This window comes from Ananas comosus, linkage group 25, assembly GCF_001540865.1.
Source record: "Ananas comosus cultivar F153 linkage group 25, ASM154086v1, whole genome shotgun sequence".
NCBI classification, from domain to species: Eukaryota; Viridiplantae; Streptophyta; class Magnoliopsida; order Poales; family Bromeliaceae; genus Ananas; species Ananas comosus.
The window spans coordinates 834,584-857,233 of record NC_033645.1 but is presented as its reverse complement, the minus strand read 5'-3'; the positions used below and the strand labels follow the sequence as shown (position 1 = coordinate 857,233).

The 22,650-nt window shown below is 35.4% G+C and overlaps 3 protein-coding genes and 1 pseudogene across 7 annotated transcripts; 2 read left to right on the top strand and 2 right to left on the bottom strand.

Annotated features, from left to right (window-relative positions):
• LOC109703531 (pentatricopeptide repeat-containing protein At3g26782, mitochondrial-like) lies at window positions 9,997–13,796 on the top strand. 5 transcript variants are annotated; one of them, XM_020224176.1, is made up of 3 exons: window positions 9,997–11,927; window positions 12,709–12,795; window positions 13,576–13,796. In XM_020224176.1, exon 1 carries the CDS (start codon window positions 10,130–10,132, stop codon window positions 11,672–11,674), a length of 1,545 nt encoding a protein of 514 aa, XP_020079765.1. In that variant the 5' UTR covers window positions 9,997–10,129; the 3' UTR covers window positions 11,675–11,927; window positions 12,709–12,795; window positions 13,576–13,796. The 5 variants fall into 5 exon arrangements, with proteins under 5 accessions (XP_020079765.1, XP_020079764.1, XP_020079763.1 ...); XM_020224175.1 differs by having other exon boundaries at window positions 12,706–12,795; XM_020224174.1 differs by having other exon boundaries at window positions 12,706–12,799.
• LOC109703532 (plastocyanin) lies at window positions 13,729–14,472 on the top strand. The gene has a single exon (XM_020224178.1). It carries the CDS (start codon window positions 13,806–13,808, stop codon window positions 14,310–14,312), a length of 507 nt encoding a protein of 168 aa, XP_020079767.1. The 5' UTR covers window positions 13,729–13,805; the 3' UTR covers window positions 14,313–14,472.
• Window positions 15,746–18,218, bottom strand: LOC109728942 (cell division cycle 20.2, cofactor of APC complex-like). Its single transcript, XM_020259501.1, has 5 exons — window positions 18,116–18,218; window positions 17,348–17,605; window positions 16,964–17,233; window positions 16,249–16,839; window positions 15,746–16,149 (listed from the first exon to the last, which is right to left on the bottom strand). The coding sequence occupies exons 1-5, from the start codon at window positions 18,206–18,208 to the stop codon at window positions 16,006–16,008; spliced, it is 1,356 nt and encodes a 451-aa protein (XP_020115090.1). The 5' UTR covers window positions 18,209–18,218; the 3' UTR covers window positions 15,746–16,005.
• Window positions 21,264–22,650, bottom strand: part of LOC109703702 — a 3,386-nt pseudogene continuing 1,999 nt past the window's right edge.

Genomic DNA, 22,650 nt, shown 5'->3' with positions numbered 1-22,650 from the left:
GAGGGAGGAGGGTACACAGTTGCCATGCAGAGGAGGGTGCAGTAGTAGGCTTTTATTATGTATCTTTTGATACAGTATCATACTATCATCATACCGAAATATGAAAGAATCTTTTATTACTGACTCAGTGAGAAAATCTAAAAAAGATAAAAATGTATAAGGTTTAGGTTTAAAATGCAGTAAAAATTTCTTCTTTCTTTTTTTCACGATTTCTAAAAGTTTTTATGTAGGGTAAATTTCAAATGCCACCTCTTTGTCTGCATATTTTCTCACTTTAGTATTCTGTAGTTTAAAGTGTATCAAGTTAGTACCATATAGTTTTACTTTTATCTTTTCGTCGATTTATTCATTAATATTTTGTTAAATTATATACAAAAAACTTCATATACTCCATCTAGGTTTATAGAATATTTACTTTAGTATTCTTTAGTTTTAATTTTGTTACTGATTTAACGAAAAAAAAAATAGTGAAATTGATAATAAAAAGAAAAAAAATGAAACAACAGAATACCAAATTGATACACTTTAAACCACATGTACTAAAGTGAGAAAGTGCGAAACTACAGGGGTGATATTTGAAGTTTTTTCTTTATTTTATCTTCTCACAATTTTAAGTTGATATATTTAGTTCCCTTCCGCCAAGGTTTTGTTAATTTTTCGTTTATTTCTTATATTTTATATCAAAAGTATTTTTTAAAATAATATAAATATATTCAAAATTATTTTTTTTTGAGAGATAAATTATTTTTTTTCTTATAGAATAAGTACATGTAATTTGATTATTTCATTTTCTTTGTTAACGCTGTAATTTATTTAAAATATTTCTGAAATTTTAAGAGGGCAGATTATACATTTTTAAAAATTAGTAGAGAAAAGTGAAAAAAAAAAAGGGATTATTTTAGCCTAAATTTAACTTAACTATCAACCATTATCATCTAAACACTTAATTTTTAAAGTTTGATTTTACTGTCTCCTCTTTTAGAGCTCGCTTGGTTCATCTATTTGTATACTTTGAAAACAAAATGAGAGTCACTTATTTCAATTATTATTGTTTGTTTTACGGAAATTGAATTTTGATTTTTATCACGCTCTGAAATGGGAAGCGTTCAATTCAGTTAAGTCAAATTTGATTTTGAATTTTGGATTTGCTTTTTTTCAAAGTAAATCATTCAAAACTTTTTCTCACAAATACCTATTCCTCCTCTTCTTTCATCGCTCTCTGTTAAATATAAAAAATATGAAAATACTGTTCTCTAACAGCTTATGTGTTATACTCTAAAACTTAAACGGTTAGAGAACAGTGTTTATATATTTTTATATTTAACACTCTCTTTCCTTAACCAAAATTCTCTCTTAAAATTCTATGTGTCCCAATTGTTCATATCAATTTTCATTTTAATAATAAACTAAATTTTTTGGGATGATTCATCATTCCGGTTTTATTTTAATATAATTCAATTTCATGAACCAAACATGTCCTTAATTTATTTGAGCTCGCTTATAATCCTTTAACTTTAAATTTTGAACGTGTCATTTATATTTATCGATTTAACTAATATATTCTATGCAATTCACATAACTATAAATTCACTAAAATAAACAATTAGTTTAAATTATATATCAAAAGAGCAATCAAATTATGTAAATCAAATAGATTGAAACACTGCGTACTAAAATCAAAATTTTAAAAAATTAGATAGTAAAATTAGAACGGTCTATAGTTTATATAAGTTTTATATATTTTATCAATCTAAAAATAGGGATGCTTACTGTAATATTATTTCGCACACGATTATCACTAAAAATTTAAGTACTGTAATATAGGATAACATCAAATATGTATTGTGCTAAATGCATGCAAATAATGACATAAAATATATATTTTTCAATCTGAGAGATATGTAATGACTGCTTATTATATACATTTATCATTTGTTTAATACTTTATTGGTTAAATACTTACTAATTTAAAAGAAAAAAAATTGGGCCGTGTCATCCGATTGTTTCATGTTGATATTTTGTCGGCGCAACAATGTGTGATAGCCTGATAGGTATTGGCCTTGACGATGGGCTTTTAAATTTTCAATTAGCACTATTGAATATGATCTAATTTATTAAAACTTTTTATACGCTAAACTCTCGATTTTTCATCATCGTTCATTTAACATTTAAGTGACCTCAAAATTAATTTTTTTAATAGCTAATATAAAGCAAATAAAAAATTACTTAATCACTAAATAAGTAATATTAAAAAAATTGAAATTTGAATATTAGGAAGTTTACATTAGCCTAAATTATAATTGAGGTAGAACCCATCGACTTGACTGTTCTCTCTTCTTTTTTTTTTTTGAGAGACAAAGTAGCATACTATCTACTTTCGTTTATTTTTAAAAAATAAATTTAACTAAAAATATAACATAACGAGGCTCATAACTTAGATACGAACTATCAAGCTCTTTGCCATCTACGCTAAAGACGATCAACAATTTAAATATTCTACTATTAGGGACCATTTGATTTTAAGTAATTATAAATACAGTGTAGATGACGATGCAACAATTATAGTTACATTTGTCTCGTTTGGTTGGACATAATAGAAAAATTGCAACTATAAATACTTTATTTGATTTTATGCGGTTGAAAAGTGCATTTTCAAATTTAAATTATTTTACTTATGAAATTATTCTTTTCCTATATAGGAAAGATGTTTTCTTTCTTTTATTAGGTTATTAGGGAATAAGCTTATCTCTATTTAAAATCATTCTTTTCTAGTTAGAGCTGCAGTTGATTTTGACGTAATTTTTATAGCCGCAGTTGAGACTTCTCGTGCAGTTGCAACTGCAACACAAATGCACCGAAACAAACATCGAATTTAAATTTATTTGTAATTAATTACAATTGCAGTATAGTTACTACAAAAAGGTACCATCATGATAACCTTACTCCATAGTCCATACACTGTATCTGGTATAATTATTATTATTATTAGGGATTATTGCCTATATACCCCTCATACGTTTGAAAATATTCGATTTGGCCCTACTTTCTTTTTCTTTCTAAAATACCCTTTATATGTTCCACCGTTATTGTAAAATACTCCCGAAGTTATCTCTTGTTAGGTTAACTTGGGTTAAACCTAAGTTAAGTATCTACCACAGTTAAAAAAATTAAAATGTCAATTTTACTCTTAACTTAAGGACAAATAAGAAATGTTGGTGACGGTAGAAGGGTATATTGGAAAAGATCAAAAGTCAAAATACTTTTTGTGCATTTGACTTTAAGGGCAAATAAGAAAGTTAGTGATGATGGAAGGGTATATTTGAAAGGACAAAATAATAATTTTACAGAGATAATAGAGTTAATTAACAGATTTTAACTCTAAGGGTATATTAGAAATAGGTTGGAACATAAAAAGAATATTTTCAATATTAATCTTCTAAAAGAGGTAAATTAAAAAGTCAGAAACTTTTCAAAAATATATAAGCAATTGCTCCTTATTATTATTATTATTATTATTGCTGTTGTTACTTATCATCTGCTGCTGCTGCTGCTGCTGCTGCTGCTTATTTTGCCGTGCAATCAAGCAGGGGAAAAAGCCGCAGCTTCAGCAGAGATTTCTCAGCTCTACCCAGCGACCTTTTGTCCGCGCTATGGAATCCCAGTACAAATTTCACTTTGTGTTGTGGCTGTGACTAATAAATATACTTTTTTTTTTTTAAAAAAACAAATTATCTGTTTTGTAGAAAAAATATTATACATATAATAATTTTTTATAAACTATCTTCTATTTGGAGCGTAATGTTTTTGTCCGATAAGTGGATACAAATTAGAATCAGGAAATTGAGTAACAGGTTGTTTCACATGGCGCTAGAGCTAGCATCGTGCCATCGTTCATATATTCCTTACGGCCTGGTCCGTCTCAATCGGTTCCATCCGATTCTTTCAGTTCTTTTACAGTGTTTGTTTCGAAAATAAAGGAAGGAATAAGTCTTTGTTCCTCTTTTCATTTTCAAACGCTGTATTTGATATCCGAGAATAGTAATTTTTAGATTTCTGAAATAAACTGGTATAAGACTGTAACTGTTGTTTCACCCTTTTTCTCTAGAACAAGTTTGTTTGCAGGTGGAAACAAGATTAATTAAAGTCTAAATTTAATTTTAATTATGGATATTAAATTATTAATTAATCTAATTAATGTATTTAAATTATTGTTTATTGGATTAATAATACAATGATTATTTTATTTATTATTAATTAATTAATTATTAATAATTTAATATATTTATTCATAAACTAATATTTATCTTGATGAACCAATAATATTTCTATTTCTATTAATCTAATTAATTTTTTTACTAGTTATCTAGTTAAAATAATTTACTAACTGATTAAAATTTTAAATTATTTTTTATATTTAATTAATTAATATATTTTTATTATCTTATATAATATTCATAGCTAATAAATTATTAATTTATTAAATTATTTTTAAGTAATATTTTGATGTTAATTAAAATAGTTTTAATTTAAAATTATAACTATTATTTTTCTTGTTCTAATCTAATCATCTAAACACTATTTATCTTATTCCTAATAACAATCCAATTTTTATTCAAATGCAAAATTAGTCTTGTTTCTGTTTATACGTGAACTTGTATCTATTTTTGGAATAAACAGTCGTTACTTATATCCAAACCAAATGCAGTGTATACCAGTTGAACAACAATAGTAACTTGATTCATCTTATCCTTCAATCCTGATGCTTTAAATTCATGGAGAGAAAAAGTAGGCACTATAACTGTTTATTAGTAACTTTTTTTCTAATGGGAAGAGCCAATTGAACAACAAAATCAAAAACTTAGTAAGTCATTCGATAAAGCTCGATTTTTTTTTTTTTTTTTTTTGGAGATATGTAGCATGCTATCCGTTTTATTTATTTTATTTAAAAATAAATTTAGCTAGAAATGTGAATCAATTAGAATTCGAACTTAAGACCTTGGATATTAAACTATTAATCACTAAGCCTTTTACCACTTATATAAGGGACGGTCGGTATAAAGTTCTAAAGTTTAGAAAACGTTTATACGATTTTCACTTGAGTTATCATAAAATATATTGCACTTTTTTTCTACAATGAGACGGGAAAAATTTTAATCATCAAACTTTAATTTATTATAATTTCTTATTTACATTTCTTAAATTATTATTGTCATTAAGTCCTATTGTCTAATATGATCAACTGGATTCCAATTTTTTGCTGATGCGTAATTAGTAATTGCCATATCATGGATTACTGTACTATCACATTATTACTACATTAGCAATATATTATTATTCAATCAACTAAATTAGACTATAAATCTTAATTATAATAGTTTAAAAGGTCTGACTTAGAAATTATAATAAGTAAATTAAACTTTGAAATCTGCAGTGTCTTGTGCCTTGCCGTTTGTGGACCAAAAAAGCAATTTAGCTGTTGATTGACTGAAATCAAATAAATTAAAAAATTAAATAGTAAACTTAAAATTTAGAAAGTTTGAGTAGCCGATTCAAAATAGCCCATAGCAAAAAGTAAGTTTTATATATATAGAGAGAGAGAGAGAAAGAGAGTGAGTAGGGCTACTAATTTTTATTAGCATAGACCCTGTCATACTCATAAATTATTTTTGATAATAAAGTTTTTAAATTGACGATTCATACATTTAAATATTATGATATAAATCATTTAAAATTTTTAGAAAATAAATTTTATAATTTTTTGAAATTATATTAAATTAAGTTCACTAAGCGAGCATAAAATGAACGGTCAAAATTAAACGACCTTTTAAAAATAGATGATCAGATTCTTCAAGTTAAGATCGGAGTTATTGATCTTTATTTAGGTATTGAATATTTTTTATTAAAAATTCAACCAATTATGATTCTTTTACACCATTAAATTACCAAGTATTCCTTACTGACCGTTAAAAATTGCAATTTTAAGATCTCTTGATCGTAAGTGAATGATATCAAAAATTTATGAAATTTGATTTTTTAAAACTTTTAAATACTACTAATCATATCTAACAATATGAATAGTCGATTCGGAAACTCTATTATCGAAAACGATTTGTGAGTACGAAGACGATCGTACTCATAAGAGCATAGTAGCCGAACTATCTCTCTCTCTATATATATATTCCCAGTTTTCTCTTGATTTTCGTGATGTGAGAAATACCAAAGAATAGAAATACCTTTCTAAAACCTAATCCAATTAGTAAATTCTAAATAAAAAAACAAAAGTATTAATTTTTTTTTCAAATCAATAAAAATATTTTGATCTCTAAAAATACATAAAATATTTTTAAAATTTTAAAAAGCATATAATAACATATTATTCCAAAAGAGCAAGACCACCTTTTAGTTGGGTCGAATCGTGAGAACCTACCTAGCTATGAACCTGAAACCGACGACGGAAAAGACGAGAAGAAGCGGCCGCTGCATTTTTCAGAGGAGAAAATGTTTTTGTTTTTTTTTTTTTTTTCCGAAAGAAAGATAATATATTATTTCTTTTGTTCATTTGTTCATAGAAATGAACTCAGCTACAAAAGTTAAACATTTAGGCTTCGGTTTGAAATCTTAAATATCAACTGTTAAGTCTTTACTAACTGCACTAGACACGGATAGTGGTTTTGAAATTTTGGTCTGACATTTGGCGCGTAGAATTTTTCTTATGAACGTCTTTTTCGATCATATGTGATGGGTAGTCTGAAAAATTAGAATGGTGAATGATTGCTCCTACATTGCAAAATGAAAAAGATACGGTATAGGAACTCAAAACCTTGATTGAGTGTGGTGCAAGGGCTAGTGGAAGACACAATAGGTAGGATGAGGTCAAATCGAGATCAACTCCTTCCCAAACATTCACAGTTTAATTGATGCACAACTTTCTGCATGATGGTGGCGTTAAAGATTCGAAAACTACGAGTACTGGATGCTGCGCATCTCACTGAAAGTTAAATTTTTCACTTGGCTAGTTACGGAGAAGAAGGTGCTTAGGATAGACAACTTACAAAAAAATGGAATTGGAAGAGGGAAAAGGAATGCGTGATGTGCTGCAACGAACTTGCGACGGTGGATCACTTGTTTGTGGGCTGTGTGTACTTTAAACGTCTGATAGAATGTCCGATGCCAAAAAAATAAAGCTTTATCAGTGTTCATCGATCGCTAGTCTCTGAAAAGTGTATGACACTAAAACAGGTGTAACAACGAAGAAGGATTAACAACTATTGCGGCCACATGGTAGACCCTGTGGTTGGAACGAAATAAAAGCATATTTTAGAACCGCGGAATTGACTTGAGATGGCTGTTGCTAGATATACGGGATCGAAGAATTTTATGAGAGGCTAATCGACTGTCTTGATCTTTTTTATTTCATTTTATTTTATTTTATGGGTCCGTCCTCTTCGAGGATTGGTTGCCTCACTCTTATAGCATAATTCATTTTCTTTACAAATGAAACGGATAGCAAGCTACATTTTTCTCAAAAAAAAAAAAAAAAGAGTTTGAATTCTATCCCACTCCTAGCATTATTTAATTACTATTTATTTAATTCAAGTTCACATTTTGGATCTATCGAAAAGTCAGGAGCCCAAATGTGAAGAAGAGTATTAAATATAAATGTTAAAAATATCGTTCTTTAATAACTTAAGTTTTTGGAGTACAAGAATTGTTTCACACATTATTTAACACTAACAAATGGTAAAATTTGAATCCAAACTTTCTACCAAAATTACAAACTATCACAGACCGAAAAAGCAACTTTTATAGCTTTGTAAAGAAGTGATTTGCATTAGAACTATCTGGCACAAAGTTTCAACAGAATCATTAGATCATGAAAATTAAATCAGTTGAGAAGATTTTTTTTTTTTTTTTAAAAAAAGTAGTTGGATTCATTGGCCTAAAAGGTATTTTATTGATGCTCTACAATGCCTGCAAACAACTATGTGATGTTGGTTTGAATCAAACCTTTCTCTTCTCAAAACATTTTCACCCATGACCCATCAAAATCATCTTTACTCATTGCACATTGACAAGCCTTTATTCCCTGTTTTAATCATTTGTGCCTCAGTGTAGATATACCACATGTATTGCACATTAGCTTCATTGCCTAGGGAGACATTATCATTCTACGAGGGACACAATGCCACAAGAACACACTCTTTAAAGTGTTCTTCAAAAAGAATCCCATGTTTTCAAACAGTACAAACATTCTACAGATTCCACAGAGAGGCTATACTGGAACAAGCAGTAATAAACTCAAAAAACCAACTAATTGTCATCTTAACCGCATCTCGATTCTACGAGAATCTTTGGAACAAACATACCTTGCATATTCATATTTATCCGACAGAGAATAAGGTGCAGATCTAGATTGAGACGGGAGCAATCGCAAGTGCTACGATAGGACGAGCATCTCAGAAATTTATAATGGGTGCCTCTGTAATCGTTCGCGATCATTGCCACCATGAAATGTTCATGACAGTCGCGATAGCCTGTGATATAGAATGATTAATATGCGTACAAGTCACTGCAGCCACTGAGGAGATGCGCAGAAACATATCAAGTCGATAAGCTATACGGATTATACGAAACCTTTGTGAATGAGATGAGAAAAGAATCGCCGTACTATCACTCACATGTACAGATCAGAAAACGTCGAATGATACGAAACCAAAGAATCCGTTAGAGCTGAAGGTGAATGATGTCAAGGCTGTGCATATGGAAATTTGCTTTGTTAGGCTGGCCGGTCATCAAACCGTGTGGGTTAAATTGAAATCGATGAACTCATTATCTTGATTCCCACACATATCTTGCAATTTTTGCCTTCCGAGTACAACGAAAAAAACCTTTGTGTTAAGATCCTATAGTCATCAATGTCATCAATTCTGAAGTGCGAACAACACCATTCAGCCGCAGTATAAGTAGTGGCTTGCAGTATATTAGCAAAGTAGAGGGATCGAAGTGTTTAAGTAAAAAGTTCAAGAACTAAGTCACGACATAGAGATAGTACAGGAACTATCCATACATTTCATCTATTGGTGAAATAAGAAAATGTGGAACATGCTCGCGTGATCTATGTTTGAGTAGTATGAACAACGATAAAAACCATCATACTAGAATACTACTATCCCAGGGACAGATCATTGCAGGAACAGAATCCACAACCAACATCATCAGTAAGATGCAAATAAATCACGTCGGAATCTTTTGTATCAATAATTTCCATACACAGTTCTAGGAAAAACGAAATATAATGAATTACCGTTATGGGTCGATTTTGGGTCGGTATGTCCTTAACCGCGTGCAAGTTGGGTTGGTTTTGGGTCGAGCCATATAAGCATCATTATCTAAGGTCAATCCAATCAGCAACTGACCCGAGCAACTCATTGTCACTTAATTGCATTTAACGGTATTGATTGACAATTCGAATGTCCCATCGTCGCTTCGTAGCATTCACTAAAATGATGTGGTGCTAATGAACATGACAAAATTCAGCACGAGAGAGAGGTTAGACAACAATTTGTTTTAGGGTGTGATTGTTATGTTGGATCTTGTTGAACCGCAAGCGCAGAGGTTTGGAAAAGACTGGCAGACTCAAAGATATCATGCAGAAAGCAGTTGAAAAGCATACAGTCGATAAACATTGATCCTTACTTTGTGTACGATATGGAAGAACCACTTCGTTCCCTACTGAGGCTTAGTTTGGTATTGAGGTCTATCTAACGTTATTAGATAAAATGGAGTTGAAGAAAAAGCATATAGAGATATGCTTCTGTGTTCTCCGGTGGGACCGCAGAAAATATATCGTAATCGACTCATCGCGATATGCGAAACGCAATATTACATACAGAAACAAACATGGTATTTTTCCAACATACTTTCTCACCGCACGTAACGCAATCTCCCCGCAATTCCAAACGAAACCTAAGATAAAGTCGAGATTGAGCATATGACTAGAATTTGCAGAACTCACAACTTCCGGTCTCTTCCGACTCCAGTGAAACAAACACACATTTTAAATATTCACCCATAATTAGAAACTAATAAGAGCGCGTAGGTGATTTCAAATTACAATTCTACGCTCCAAATGCTTATCAGATGTGCTCGTCCTTACCACATCCACCCAATGCTCAAAAGATGCGTAAGCGCAGCTCCGCGCAGGGACTCCTACTACTACTCTCGTCTCCTCCAATCGCACTCCGATCCCGACCCCCTCGCCCAAATCCACGCCCAAATCACCATCTCCGGGCTCGCCCATAACCCTTTTTTGGCCTCCAAGCTCGTGAGCCGCTACGCGGGGCTCGGCCCCCGCGGCGTCGGCGACGCACGCAAGGTGTTCGACCGCGCGCCCCAGAGAGACGTGCTCCTCTGGAACGTCATGATCCGCGGCTGCGCCAATTCCGGGCCGCACGCCGAAGCCGTCGCAATCTTCGCCCGCATGCGCCGGGGCTCCGTCACCGCGAATTGTTATACCTACCCGTTTGTGCTCAAAGCTTGCGCGGCGCTCGACGACGAGCGCTTCGGCAAATCGGTCCATGCCAATGTCGTGAGAATCGGGATTGACCGGAATATCTTTGTGGGCAATGCGTTGGTCGCGTTCTACGCGAAAGGCAGCGAGGTCGAGATGGCGAGGAAGGTGTTCGATGAAATGTGTGTAAAAGATCTCGTTACGTGGAATTCGATGATCGCGGGCTACGCTCAGAATGATCACGCAAGCGAAGCCGTTGAGCTTCTCCATGGGATGTTACAGAATGATTTAGTTTACGAGCCCGACCGTGTAACGCTTGTGGCTGTTCTTCCTGCATTCTCCGCATTGGCGGCTGCACAGGAAGGTTTATGGGCTCACTCCTATGCAGTAAAGAGAGGTATAGAAATGGACGCCAACTTGGGCAGTGGATTCATTAGTTTGTATGCAAATTGTGGTTGCTTGGACACCGCCCGCCAGGTATTCGACCGGATTCCCAAACCAAATCTTGTTGTGTATAACACGATGATTCAGGCTTATGGGAACCATGGGCATGCTTCGGAAGCACTTGAGGTGTTTGATGAGATGCTACAAAGAGGTGTCGCCCCGGACGACATATGTTTCGTTTGCGTGCTCTCGGCTTGTAGTCACGCGGGGCTGGTTGACAAGGGTTTTGAGATATTTGAAATGATGGAAAACTATGGAGTAGAGAAGGGACAAGTTCATTTCGCCTGCATGGTGGACCTATTAGGCCGAGCGGGCCAATTGGGTCGGGGATTGGAGCTCATCAGGAACATGCCGTTCAAGCCGGAGAAGGATGTGTGGGGTGCGTTATTGGGCGCTTGTAGGATAAACAACAATATAGAGCTTGCGGAGGAGGCGGCCAATCGGTTATTTCTTCTCGACCCGGACAATGCAGGGCGGTACGCTGCGTTGGCTAAGATGTACGAGGATGTAGGGAGGTGGGAGGACGCAGCAAGGGTGAGGAAGGCGATGAGGGATAGAGGTGTGAAAAAGCCGCTTGGGTGTAGCATGGTGGAGGTGGATGCGGAGGTACATGCGTTCGGCGTGGAAGATGAGTCGCATCCGATGGCGGGAGTGATTTTTGACGTGTTAGAGCAGCTGCAGAGGGTGGCTGAGGAAGAAGAAGTGGCTCTAATGGTTTAATGGGTTTGAGTGGAACCAATTGTGCAATTTGGGTGGTATTTTCGCAAGTGAACAAAATAGTTTAGTAGGGGTGAAGTGTGGTGATATGAAATTTGCACGAGGAATAATTTTTGGTGCTTTTGTTGATCGAACTACACGTTTTTGAGAAGCTTGGAGATTTGAGGACTGCAAAGGATACAGAATTAGGAGCTTGAAAATACGATGGATGACATATGGGAGAAATTACGAGGAGTTGCTGTCCGAAGCTGTAAAGGTGCGCTCACTTTGCATTGAAAACCACTCAATGAATTGCACCTTCATTTAGGCTGGATTGTACAATCTCCAATTCTGACATGTCGATGAGGATTTGAAATATTTACTATAATGGAATCCTTAATTCGGTTAATAGTACAAGCTTAAATCAAGACAATTAAAAGTTTTTACCTTCTTTTATTGGATTTTTCAAAATTATAGACCACTATGTGAGAAATCTGATTTCCACAAACCAGCAAGTTCAGAGGTTTTAGTTAGAAAGATTTATCTACGATGACGGCATCCTTGTATAAGATCAACTGTCTTCTGAAATTAGAAGACACTCTGCGCAGATAACTTCTTCGGTTTACAAATTCGCTGATCATTCTCTGCTTTTTACCTCGCATTACTTTCAATTCAGTTGATTGATAATTACTGTGACAGCGACCTTCCGAAGTCTAGACTGCCAATTTCCTATCATCTCATGGAATCAAATTTTTTTTACAAAGCATGCAATCTGCTAACATTTGGGAGCATGCGAGATTTGAGCTGCTATCATTTGCACAGCTTCTTTCATACCTATGATCTGTCAATAGAATGAATTCGCACTTGAGATGCTAAAACAACATGTTGAGTTTCATGATCTCCTGTTATTTGATGGAAGCGCATTTTATTTGCAATGGTATTTGCTAATATTTAAGTGGCTGATATGTAACTCTATTTTCTTTTTGTGAGCTTGATATTTGAGTGGTGATTCTATTCCTCTGGAATCTTCTTAATGTTTCAATTGTCTATTTCAGCAGCCTCAAGGAAGCTTTTTCTGTGGGATACTGGGCTCTTGATCTGGTGAAGGATAAGGGTGTTTGTATCTGAGGTTGCAGTTTTGGCACGTATGTAAGTTACTCCTCATCCATTCATATGCCTCTCATCTCCCCCATTAGAAGAAAATCCACCGTTGGATTTGGAAATTTCTCGAGAAATTATTGCATGCACCCAATGCACCGTGCACCGCAACCTCAAAAAAAAAAAAAAAAAAAAAAAATCCTATCATAAGGTTCTCAAAACCGGATTTGATTTGTTTGAATGTCTCCTTCAGCTATTGTGGATCATATTTATTAGATTAGATATTCACTTTAGGTATAATATATAATATATCTCTCAAAACTTCTACAATATCTTTTATACTCCTACTTTTTTTTTTTCAAATATATCCCTTATATATTTTCTTCATTATTCAAAAATAACCCAGAGGTTAAACCTAGGTTAAATTTTTATCGGAGTTAAAAAGACGTCAAAGTATCTCTTTTGCCTCTAATTTAGGACAAATAAGAAAAGTTGATGACGATAGAAAGATATATTTGAAAAGGCAAAAAATCAAAACACTTCTTTTCCCCCAACTTAAAGACAAATAAGAAAAGCTGGCAGCAGTAGAAGGGTATATATGAAAGAACAAAATAGTAATTTTACAGAGATAACGGTTGTTCCTAACCCTAGGGATATATTTGAAATAACTTGGAAACGTTAAAAGAGTATTTTTAATATTAGCCTTTTAAAAGGGATAAATAAGAAAGTCGGAAACCTATTACCCCTTAATTTAAACACATTTATTATAAAGTAGTAAAAGAAGGTGCATGATGCTCAAGGTGCAAGTAATATTTTGTCTTTCTCAGGGGGGGCTCTTAACCAAATATCATCTCATCCTATCCCACCAATAGTAGGCCACCAGAAGATAAGACCCCATTTCCCTGCCACCCATTTATCCAAGCCTTTTCTTTCTCCCTTCCATTTGAATCAACCACAATATCTCCAACATTATATATATACACCCACTCTCGTTCCACTCTTTTAGCCCCAGGAAAAAAAAAAAAGGAATTTGTAGAAGTGGCACAAAGATAACCAAATGGCCACCTTGACCTCTGCAGCTGTCACAATCCCTTCCTTCACCGGCCTCAAGGCCGCGGCCGCAACCCGCACCACCGCCGCCTCTGTTGCGGCCCCCAAGGCCGCCCCCGCGGGCGCCCTCTCCGCCCACGCCTCCCTCAAGAAGATCGGCGCCGCCGTGGCCGCCACCGCCGCGAGCGCCATCCTAGCGGGCAACGCGCTGGCGTTCGACGTGCTCCTCGGCGGGAGCGACGGCTCGCTCGCGTTCGTCCCCGCCAACTTCTCCGTCCCAGCGGGGGAGACCATCGTGTTCAAGAACAATGCTGGGTTCCCGCACAACGTCGTGTTCGACGAGGACGAGATCCCGTCGGGGGTCGACGCCTCGAGCATCTCGATGAGCGAGGAGGACCTGCTCAACGCCCCCGGCGAGACCTACACGGTGACGCTGAAGGAGAAGGGGACGTACACCTTCTACTGCTCGCCTCACCAGGGAGCAGGGATGGTGGGAAAAGTGACCGTTAACTAAAAATGGCGGGACATATTTTCAAATCCTGTGGTTTTGCTTACTAGTAAAGGAGGAGTTTTTATTTATGCAAAAGATGTGAGGGGCAAAAGTTATGAGATGTATAACATTGTGTAGTGTCATCATATTGTCAATTGAATTTTTCTTTACAACATTCGAATGATGTTCTTTTGGGCTTGTTTGTCCGTGATTTCCAAGCCGCTGATATATAGATTTGAACAATGCTCTCTGTAGCAGAAGTACTGTACATATTCTAAATTAGAGCTTCTACTTTTAGAACTTAGAACTCATATTTGCATAAGCTTCAATCTGTTTGACAGACACATATCCGTCGCCAAAATCTAGATGAATTAAAATTTACATGCTCCTTTTTTGAGATGTATTATGCTTTGGGTGGGCAACATACACTTCTTTTGTCAGCTTAATTAACTAGACAATATGTAATTAAACACATAAGAATTTATTACTGAGTGTTCAAATCGACTGGTAATGAATGATTTTGACCTGATTGAATATATATGCTTTGTAATTAGTAAAAATATTGCGGCTAATAAGAAATGGTATGACATTAATCATTAGTCTCTGGCTCTAGAAAACGCAACGAATGTATTGTTGTTAAATAAATCCACAAAAGAAGAATACAATTCATGCCATCTTGCTGAAACGCAAACCATCAAATCCCCATAAACACAACATATTACTCCGTGTCTGATCCATTTTAGCACTTTGCCTGAAACAACTCTTGAGCTTCTGTTTGAATGGATGAAGAGAAAGAACACGGTATTTTTATGCGGTCATCAACCCAATCATTACTGAAACTACAACAGGCGAAGCAACGCAGACACTCATCCTGATAGTTTACATAAATATTTGTGCACAGAAGTCGATTCACCACTGACAAAAAGTGAACTGTTACGACTACAAAAGCAGCAAGGTAATCACATCAAATTTCATTGACAATACTCTGTTCAGTGTTCACTGTTTCAAGAGAAATGATACAAGACAAAACTGCAGAGCACATGTATCGGAACAAAGTAGGAAAGTGACATTCATTCACATAGTGATCGAAAAGAATATGAGAATTATAAGCTTTAGATTCAGCAATATTCATAGAAATGGACCAAAACTACCAGTCTAATTCACATGTTATTGACAAAACTCTGTTCCGGATTCATTATTCTGAAATTACTGATACAATACAAACTAAAGAGCACATCAAATGGAACAAAGTAGAAATTGGTATTCTCAGAGGATTAAAAGAACTCGAAGATATCTACATCATGATAAATGAATTCCATATATGATATTCGTACAAATGGACCATAACAATAAACCATACTCAAAATGTTATTAATAAAAACATCAAATACATTATGCACTAACTGTGTTATTAATACACACAAAAATGTACAATAAATTGATATACTCTGTTCTAGTTTCACTCAATTGAGATTTGAATTGTAAAGAATGAAATGATTTACATTAACAATATGTCACAGGATAAGACAAAAATAGTAATCTGCAAAAGGAAAACAAAAATGTCGAGATCATTTTTCTATACAGAACACAGTACAGAAAACCCCCTCATACCTTGCTCGCTACGAAGCAAAAAGCTTTCCTCCACCACATACAGCACAACATCAACAGCAGTAAGTCAGCCATATTGCTCCCGATTTTCTCCCGCATGCTTTAATCCTCACCTGATATAGTTAAAATTGGCAAAGGGAACAGCATCTGATTTCTTGGGAGAAGGCTTAGGCACTTTAGGATCGCCAAACACATTCCAAAACATGAGCACTTCATCTCCTCCAGCAGATGCAACCGTGCAACCATCAGGGCTCTACAAGTTACAGCAGAGAAAAGACAGCTAAGAAACCCACGACCATGATTCAAACCTATCCTATAGCAACTAAACTGGAATCAGAAGATCAATTAGTACCTGAGCCATGAAGAGAACCCGAGAAGTATGGCCCATGAGCTCCGTGATCTTCCTCATCGAAGGGTACTGCCAAAGGGTCAGCTGGTTACGAGCGAACCCATGAGAGCTCAATAGCTCGCGCTCATTCTTATTCCATTGGAGAGAGCACACTTGCGAACCAGTGTCAATCGAATTAATGCAAACACCTGTATGGGTATTCCAAAACTTGATACATTGGTCACTTACGCCCCCTCCAGAAGCCAGCAAATTGCTCTGAAACGGGCACCAGGCAAGGGCCTTCACGGCCGCCATGTGGTCCTCGAATCTGTGGCGCCATTGATTTTGGCCTGGGGCCAGAGCAGAAGAAGCCATCGACAGGTCCCATATGTGAAGGAGGTTGTCGTTGCCTCCGCTCGCCAACTGCTGACCCGAGCCTGACCACTTCAGTCCGCAAACCTCCATTCGGTGACCATGGTATGCATGGACAACATGGGATCTCACTCTCACATCATTGTTCACAATCATGCCATCCATTCCACCCGTCGTTAGGATGTTCTTATTCCAGGCAAGAGAACCAACCCGAGACTGATGAACCCCTGTCAAAGTCCTCAGCTGCAAAAGGTTAAGAGGACAGCTAATTAGCGATTTAGGAATAGAGCACTATATATCAAAAAGAACCAATAAAACATGAAATTTCAGCGTGAAACCATAAAAGGAGAGGGTTCAGGTGGCCAACCAATCGACCAGAGCTCGAGTCCCACAATTGGATGTTAGAAGAGTTGAGGCCGACGGCGATGTGGCGGCCATCAGGAGCCCAGCTGACACTTGTAACGGGACCGTTATCTTCATCCACAGTGACAAGCTCAGAAGTAGAACGACGTGAAGCATCCCACAAGTATACTGTATTCCCGAGGGCTATCGACAGAACATTGCTACATCCCCAGTCTAGCAGATTCAAATAGTAGTCGTCAATAAGTTCGGATGCATCCAATGCCCTCTCAGGAGACTGTAGAGATTAACAAGGGGACCCAACATAGGTGAGAAATTAAAGTAGCCTAAGATTGCTAAAATTAAAGGTCCAATTAGAAAGATATAAACGGAAAGGGAGAAGAAAACGCACCTGCGGAATGTGGCGTTGCCGCCTTGCGGACTTGGTTTGGTGGGAGGAGGAAGCCCTTTCAGGCGGTGCAAGGGGCTTGCTGTTGAAAGCAAGAATTCTGGTTCTGTTGTTCAGAAGGACCTCATCAAGAAGCTTTCGATACGCCTCTTTGGAGGTGGAAGCCGCTGCCGCGTTCTTCTTATCCTTTCTTGATTGGGTTAGCATGTAGTTTGCAAAGTCGAAGTCCATCGCTGACCGATTTGGGATGAATCTATCAGCCTGAAATTCCGCAAGAAAATCAGATTTACTGTGTAATTTCCCAGACCAAGATGCAAGACAAAGATCAGATGTATCGTTCTCAGTAAACATCCAATGAAGCGAAAAAGCAAACACCTAATAGGCATATCATACACGGAAAGGGAAACACGTATACACTTCTCAAAAAATCAAACGCCAATAAAACCGAGATCCCGAAAACTGATACAAAGACACAAACTTTGGAAAAACCAGAAGAAACCCAATTGGAAACACACTAAAATGGATTCAAAGGGATCATTAGCTTCAAGAAATCAAAACCTAGGTAACCCAAGATACAGAATAGGATTTAAAGATACAAACTTTGGGAAAATTAGTAGAAACCCAATTGAAAACACATTCAATCGGAATCAAAGTGATCATAACTCCAAGAAATAACAACCTAGGGATCCAAGAAGCCGATAAATTTTGGGAAAATTAGAAGAAACCTAATTCAAAACACAGCAAATAGCAATCAAAGGGATCGCCACTTACGTCCTCATAGGAAGATCGGTCTCTGGAGCAATTGCGCAGAGAAGGCATGAACGGCCTCGGCCCTGTCGCAGCAAATTCCGAGAGGAGGAACATAAGAGGAGAAGCGCGTCTGAGGAAGAGCTCGTTGTTGAGATCGCGATGGAGAGAGAGAGAGAGAGAGAGAGAGAGAGAAAGGAGAGATTTTTAGGATGATTCGACTAAGGGGTTTTAGGAGTTTTCGAACGCAACGGCCGAGTGTTTTAAATCCTCGCGAATATATATATCCGTTGGATGGTCCGGCTCTCCGATTCCGAGTCGGATTGTGCGAAAAACCCTAGTTGGCGCGTGAAAATTAACGCGTGCACGTGGTGCACAACGTCAGCATTGTACACCGTGCCCTCTCATCTATGCCAACCTGTCATCATTTCTTGTGAGATAAATAAAGGATAAACTTTAAATCCTATGTGGTTTCATATTTTCTCGCTTTAGTATTCTGTGATTTAAACTGTATTAAGTTAGTCTCTATGATTTTGAACTTTCTCACTTTAGTACCATGTGGTTTAAAGTGTATCAAGTTAATACCCTATGGTTTTATTTTTCTCATTTTTCTCATTTTTCTCTATCAATTTTTTTCGTTAAATCAGTAACAAAGTTAAAACTAAAGGGTACTAAAGTGAATATTCGATAAACCTAGGTAGGGTATCTGAAATTTTTTGTATATAATTTACTGAAATATTATCGGAGGAAAAAAAAAAACTGACAAAGTTAAAACTAAAGGGTACTAAAGTAAGTATTCGAGGGTATCTGAAATTTTTTGTATATAATTTAACGAAATATTAATAGAGGAGCCGACGAAAAGAAAAGAATGAAACCACAGAGTACTAAATTGATGCATTTTAAACGACAGGGTACTAAAGTGAGAAAGTGCGAAACCACAGGGTACTAAATTGATATATTTTATTAAATATAAATTTTAATTTTCTATGAGAAAGAGGAGAATTGGTTTGAATTTCAAACACCAAATTACTAGAGGGAAGAGAGCGAGAGAGAGTTAAAAGTATTATTGATTGACTCAAATCTCATATATAAGTAAATTTTGAAAGATTAGATTTACATTTTTCGTTCTTAAAACTATAACACGAGTGAGACTTTAATCGTCGGACTTTAATATGTTATGATTTAAACTATGAGGCATGTGATACTTTCATCCTCAAACTTTAATTAGTTGTAATTTCTGACTTGAAATATGAGATATATCATTTTAGTCATCAACCTTTATTGCTGCTATAAATAATTTATTATTCGTATGATTTTTGCCCTATTTTTTTAATTCTTTTTATTATTTTTATATTTTTATTACATAATAGTAGTTTATCTCTCAATTTTTTTTATATATAATTCCTTAACTAATTTTATTTTATTTTATTTATTTTTATATTTTTGTTACGGCAATAGTTGTTTATCCCTCAGTTATTTTTTTTATATAATTCCTTAACTCTTTTTATTTTATTTTATTTATTTATTTTTACAGAATTATCCCGCCGCGACGCGCGGGTCCTTCACTAGTTTTCAATATATGAATCCCGACCGTTTTGAATAGGAAGTGGGGCCACATACAATATTTTAAAAAATAATTGCACGCTACTCCCCGACCTTTTCACTATTTTTATTTTGGTCTATAATCTTTTTTTTGAAATTAAATTTTTAAATTCTTAATTTAATCGCGATAAAATGACACTGCTAAAAGAAGGTTTTAGAATTAACAATATTATCATACCATCGTCTATTTAGTTTTCTCTTACATGCCAATTTTAGTCCCGAAATTTATATATTTTTAAGGTTGAGATAGAGAGAGACAGAGGGAAAGAGGGGGATTTGCTTACGTAAACGTACAATCGGGACGAGGATGGGGAGTACCACTCGTGCTCGCGAAGCCTCATCAATGGCCGATCGGAAAATGAAGGAAGAGAGAGAGAGAGAAAGAGAGCGCGCGCGCAAGAGAGATGGAGCAGGGGAAGAGGACGAGGACGAGGAAGAGAGGTAGTGGGAAAAGAGAAGTGGGGGTGGGGTGATATATATATATAGATATATGGGGCAATTTCATCCGGACCCTCTAAAATTTTTAAATTTTGTAGATACCCCTACAAAAGTTAAAATATCATGCATACCCCTAATTAAAATATAAAAAATTATCATAAATATTCTTACTATTAAAATACCGTCAATTTACCTTAATTAATAAGGGGTTAAGTAACAAAATGATGAATTTACCCCTAATTGCTTGGTACTATATTACTATTTGAGAAATGTACTGGAGATTCCTCAACTATATCCTATTTTGAAGTAATTTCTTTAACTATGCAGTTTTTTATTAAGACCCCTTACATTTTAGTTTTTTAAAATTAAGAAACATACTATTAAAAAAATATATTAAATTTAACACAACTTTTCAGTTGAAATAACTAAACTAATTTAATTTCAATAGGTAAAATGTATGGAGACCCCCTCAACTATAACTGATTTTGATATAGGCCCATCAACTTTATTTTATTTTTTTGTTGACGCCCCCTTTAACCTCTATTTTTTTATTTGAGCTTTTATATTATTTCATTATTAATTTTAATAAATTTAATAAATTTCTCTTTCTGTTATCCTCTCCATTAATTTTTCTATTATATCAGTGATAAAATTAAAACCATAGAGTACTAAAATAAAAATTCGGTAAACCACAGGATACTCAAGTGAATATTCAATAAATCATAGGGCGGGGTATCTGAAATTTTTCTGTATATAATTTAATGGAGAGTTAAGGGAGATGCTGGTGGAAAGAGAAAAATAAAATCATAGGGTACTAAAGTGAAACTTTTTAAACTATATGATATTAAAGTAAAAAAGTACGAAACCATAGGATTAGTATTTGAAGTTTACCCTAAATTATATGCAATTATTGATATAATTAATTATTGATATAAAGAAAAGGGCAATTTCATTAGTAAGCTTATCAAACTTGTAAATTTCATGAATACTCCTCTAAACTTTCAAATATAATAAACACCTCTTCAAACATATAAAATTATCATAACTACCCACAAGGAGAGATTTGGGTCAAGACGTCCCATAGAGCTGATGCTGCTCCCACATGACATCAGAAGCCTGTCTTTATCACTCATCAAGCAAGCATGACAGGATTGGCCAATCAACGCCTCTGCATTTTACAGTATAAAGTCGGAAATAGTGATCCAGCTTTAAAATTTCAGCACACGCCATGTTATACTTTAGAGCAGTGGTCTTTTTTGGTAGAAATTTAAATCGTCGATGACAGTGAACTAGTAGGATGATTAAACTCTATGCCAAGAAACTCCTTTCAAGGTGATTTAAGCCAGCTTAAGTAAGAGCAAAGAAGGCAGCAAAGCAGATAAAGAAAGTTCTCATTGAAGAGTCAAAACATTGATTTAGCTCTTCCAATCTAAAGGCAAGCCATGTGGCTTAACCATTATACTACCAGTTTCTTAATCCAATAACATTAGAGGCCGCGATAATTCGTTGCTCTGGAAAAAAATTCAAATTTTCGCAATTCATCTTTCCATAAGGAAAAGAATACTGTCGCAATAAAGCAACCGCTCTGCATTACTGCATAATTGAGCCAAAACTAAAAAAATTGTGGGACTTTCCCATAGCACAAAGGCCTTATATTAAAAGCTTTAGATGCAATATTCGTGAATAGGATATTCCCATGTACTGGTAATTTTAGGTTTGTAACCTACTAAAGAGCAAAATATGTGGTCAAGCAATTGAGGCAAAAATATACGCATACTTTAGTTGGAAAAAGAACCAAAAAATTGAGGCATCTCATAAGAGATCTAAAATAGCTTTCTATTGAAAGGTCAAGTAACAATAGATTAGCAAAAAAGCACTCTCACGCAAGCAATATAATATAAACTATGAGTTATATGGAAGCTAGAAAAACACCAGAACAAAAAAGATATCAGATATCATGCAATAAGAGACCTTCAACCCATCAATAAGCCGTCCTGGCATGCTTGCCAATATAGGTCCTTCGATGGCCTCTATATCAGCCTCGTCTTTTACACCACCAGAGAAATCCTTATGAACTTTCTATTAAAGCAGCGCTATAGACGAAGCCAACGGATGTCTTCCCAACACCTGGCGAGCCCAACAAAACAAAGAACTGGGCCTCTGGCATCAGGTTTAAGCTGGCAATTTGATTGGCCTATTTCAGTCAAAATAGTACTAGTAACTTTTAAAAGGACGTGCATAGGCAGATCCACAGATGAGTTGAAAGACAACTTGCGAGCAGCCGAGACTATTCGATAATCCTTTGCTTGACTTTGGTTAATCCACATAATGATCACGGTCAAGGCTCCTCCTTGCAGCCCTGTAGGTCGAGCTCAGGTTCTTCACTCACTTCTGCCAAGGGAGAGTCGGCTAGAAGTTCCAGGTATACACGGGAACTACTATACCCAGGCTGCTGAGGCTGCATTTTTTTTAATCGTCTGTTGCATTAGATAACTGATTAATCGTAGGTTCAGATAATC

What these genes read in the sequence shown, in the direction of transcription:
- LOC109703531 (XM_020224176.1), top strand. Translation starts at nt 10,130, where the DNA reads ATGCTTATCAGATGTGCTCGTCCTTACCACATCCACCCAATGCTCAAA.
- LOC109703532 (XM_020224178.1), top strand. Translation starts at nt 13,806, where the DNA reads ATGGCCACCTTGACCTCTGCAGCTGTCACAATCCCTTCCTTCACCGGC.
- LOC109728942 (XM_020259501.1), bottom strand. Translation starts at nt 18,208, where the DNA reads ATGTTCCTCCTCTCGGAATTTGCTGCGACAGGGCCGAGGCCGTTCATG. An exon ending in ACTCGAGCTCTGGTCGATTG is followed by an intron (nt 16,840 to 16,963) that starts GTTGGCCACCTG and finishes AACCTTTTGCAG; the next exon opens with CTGAGGACTTTGACAGGGGT. An exon ending in GGGTTCTCTTCATGGCTCAG is followed by an intron (nt 16,150 to 16,248) that starts GTACTAATTGAT and finishes TGTAACTTGTAG; the next exon opens with AGCCCTGATGGTTGCACGGT.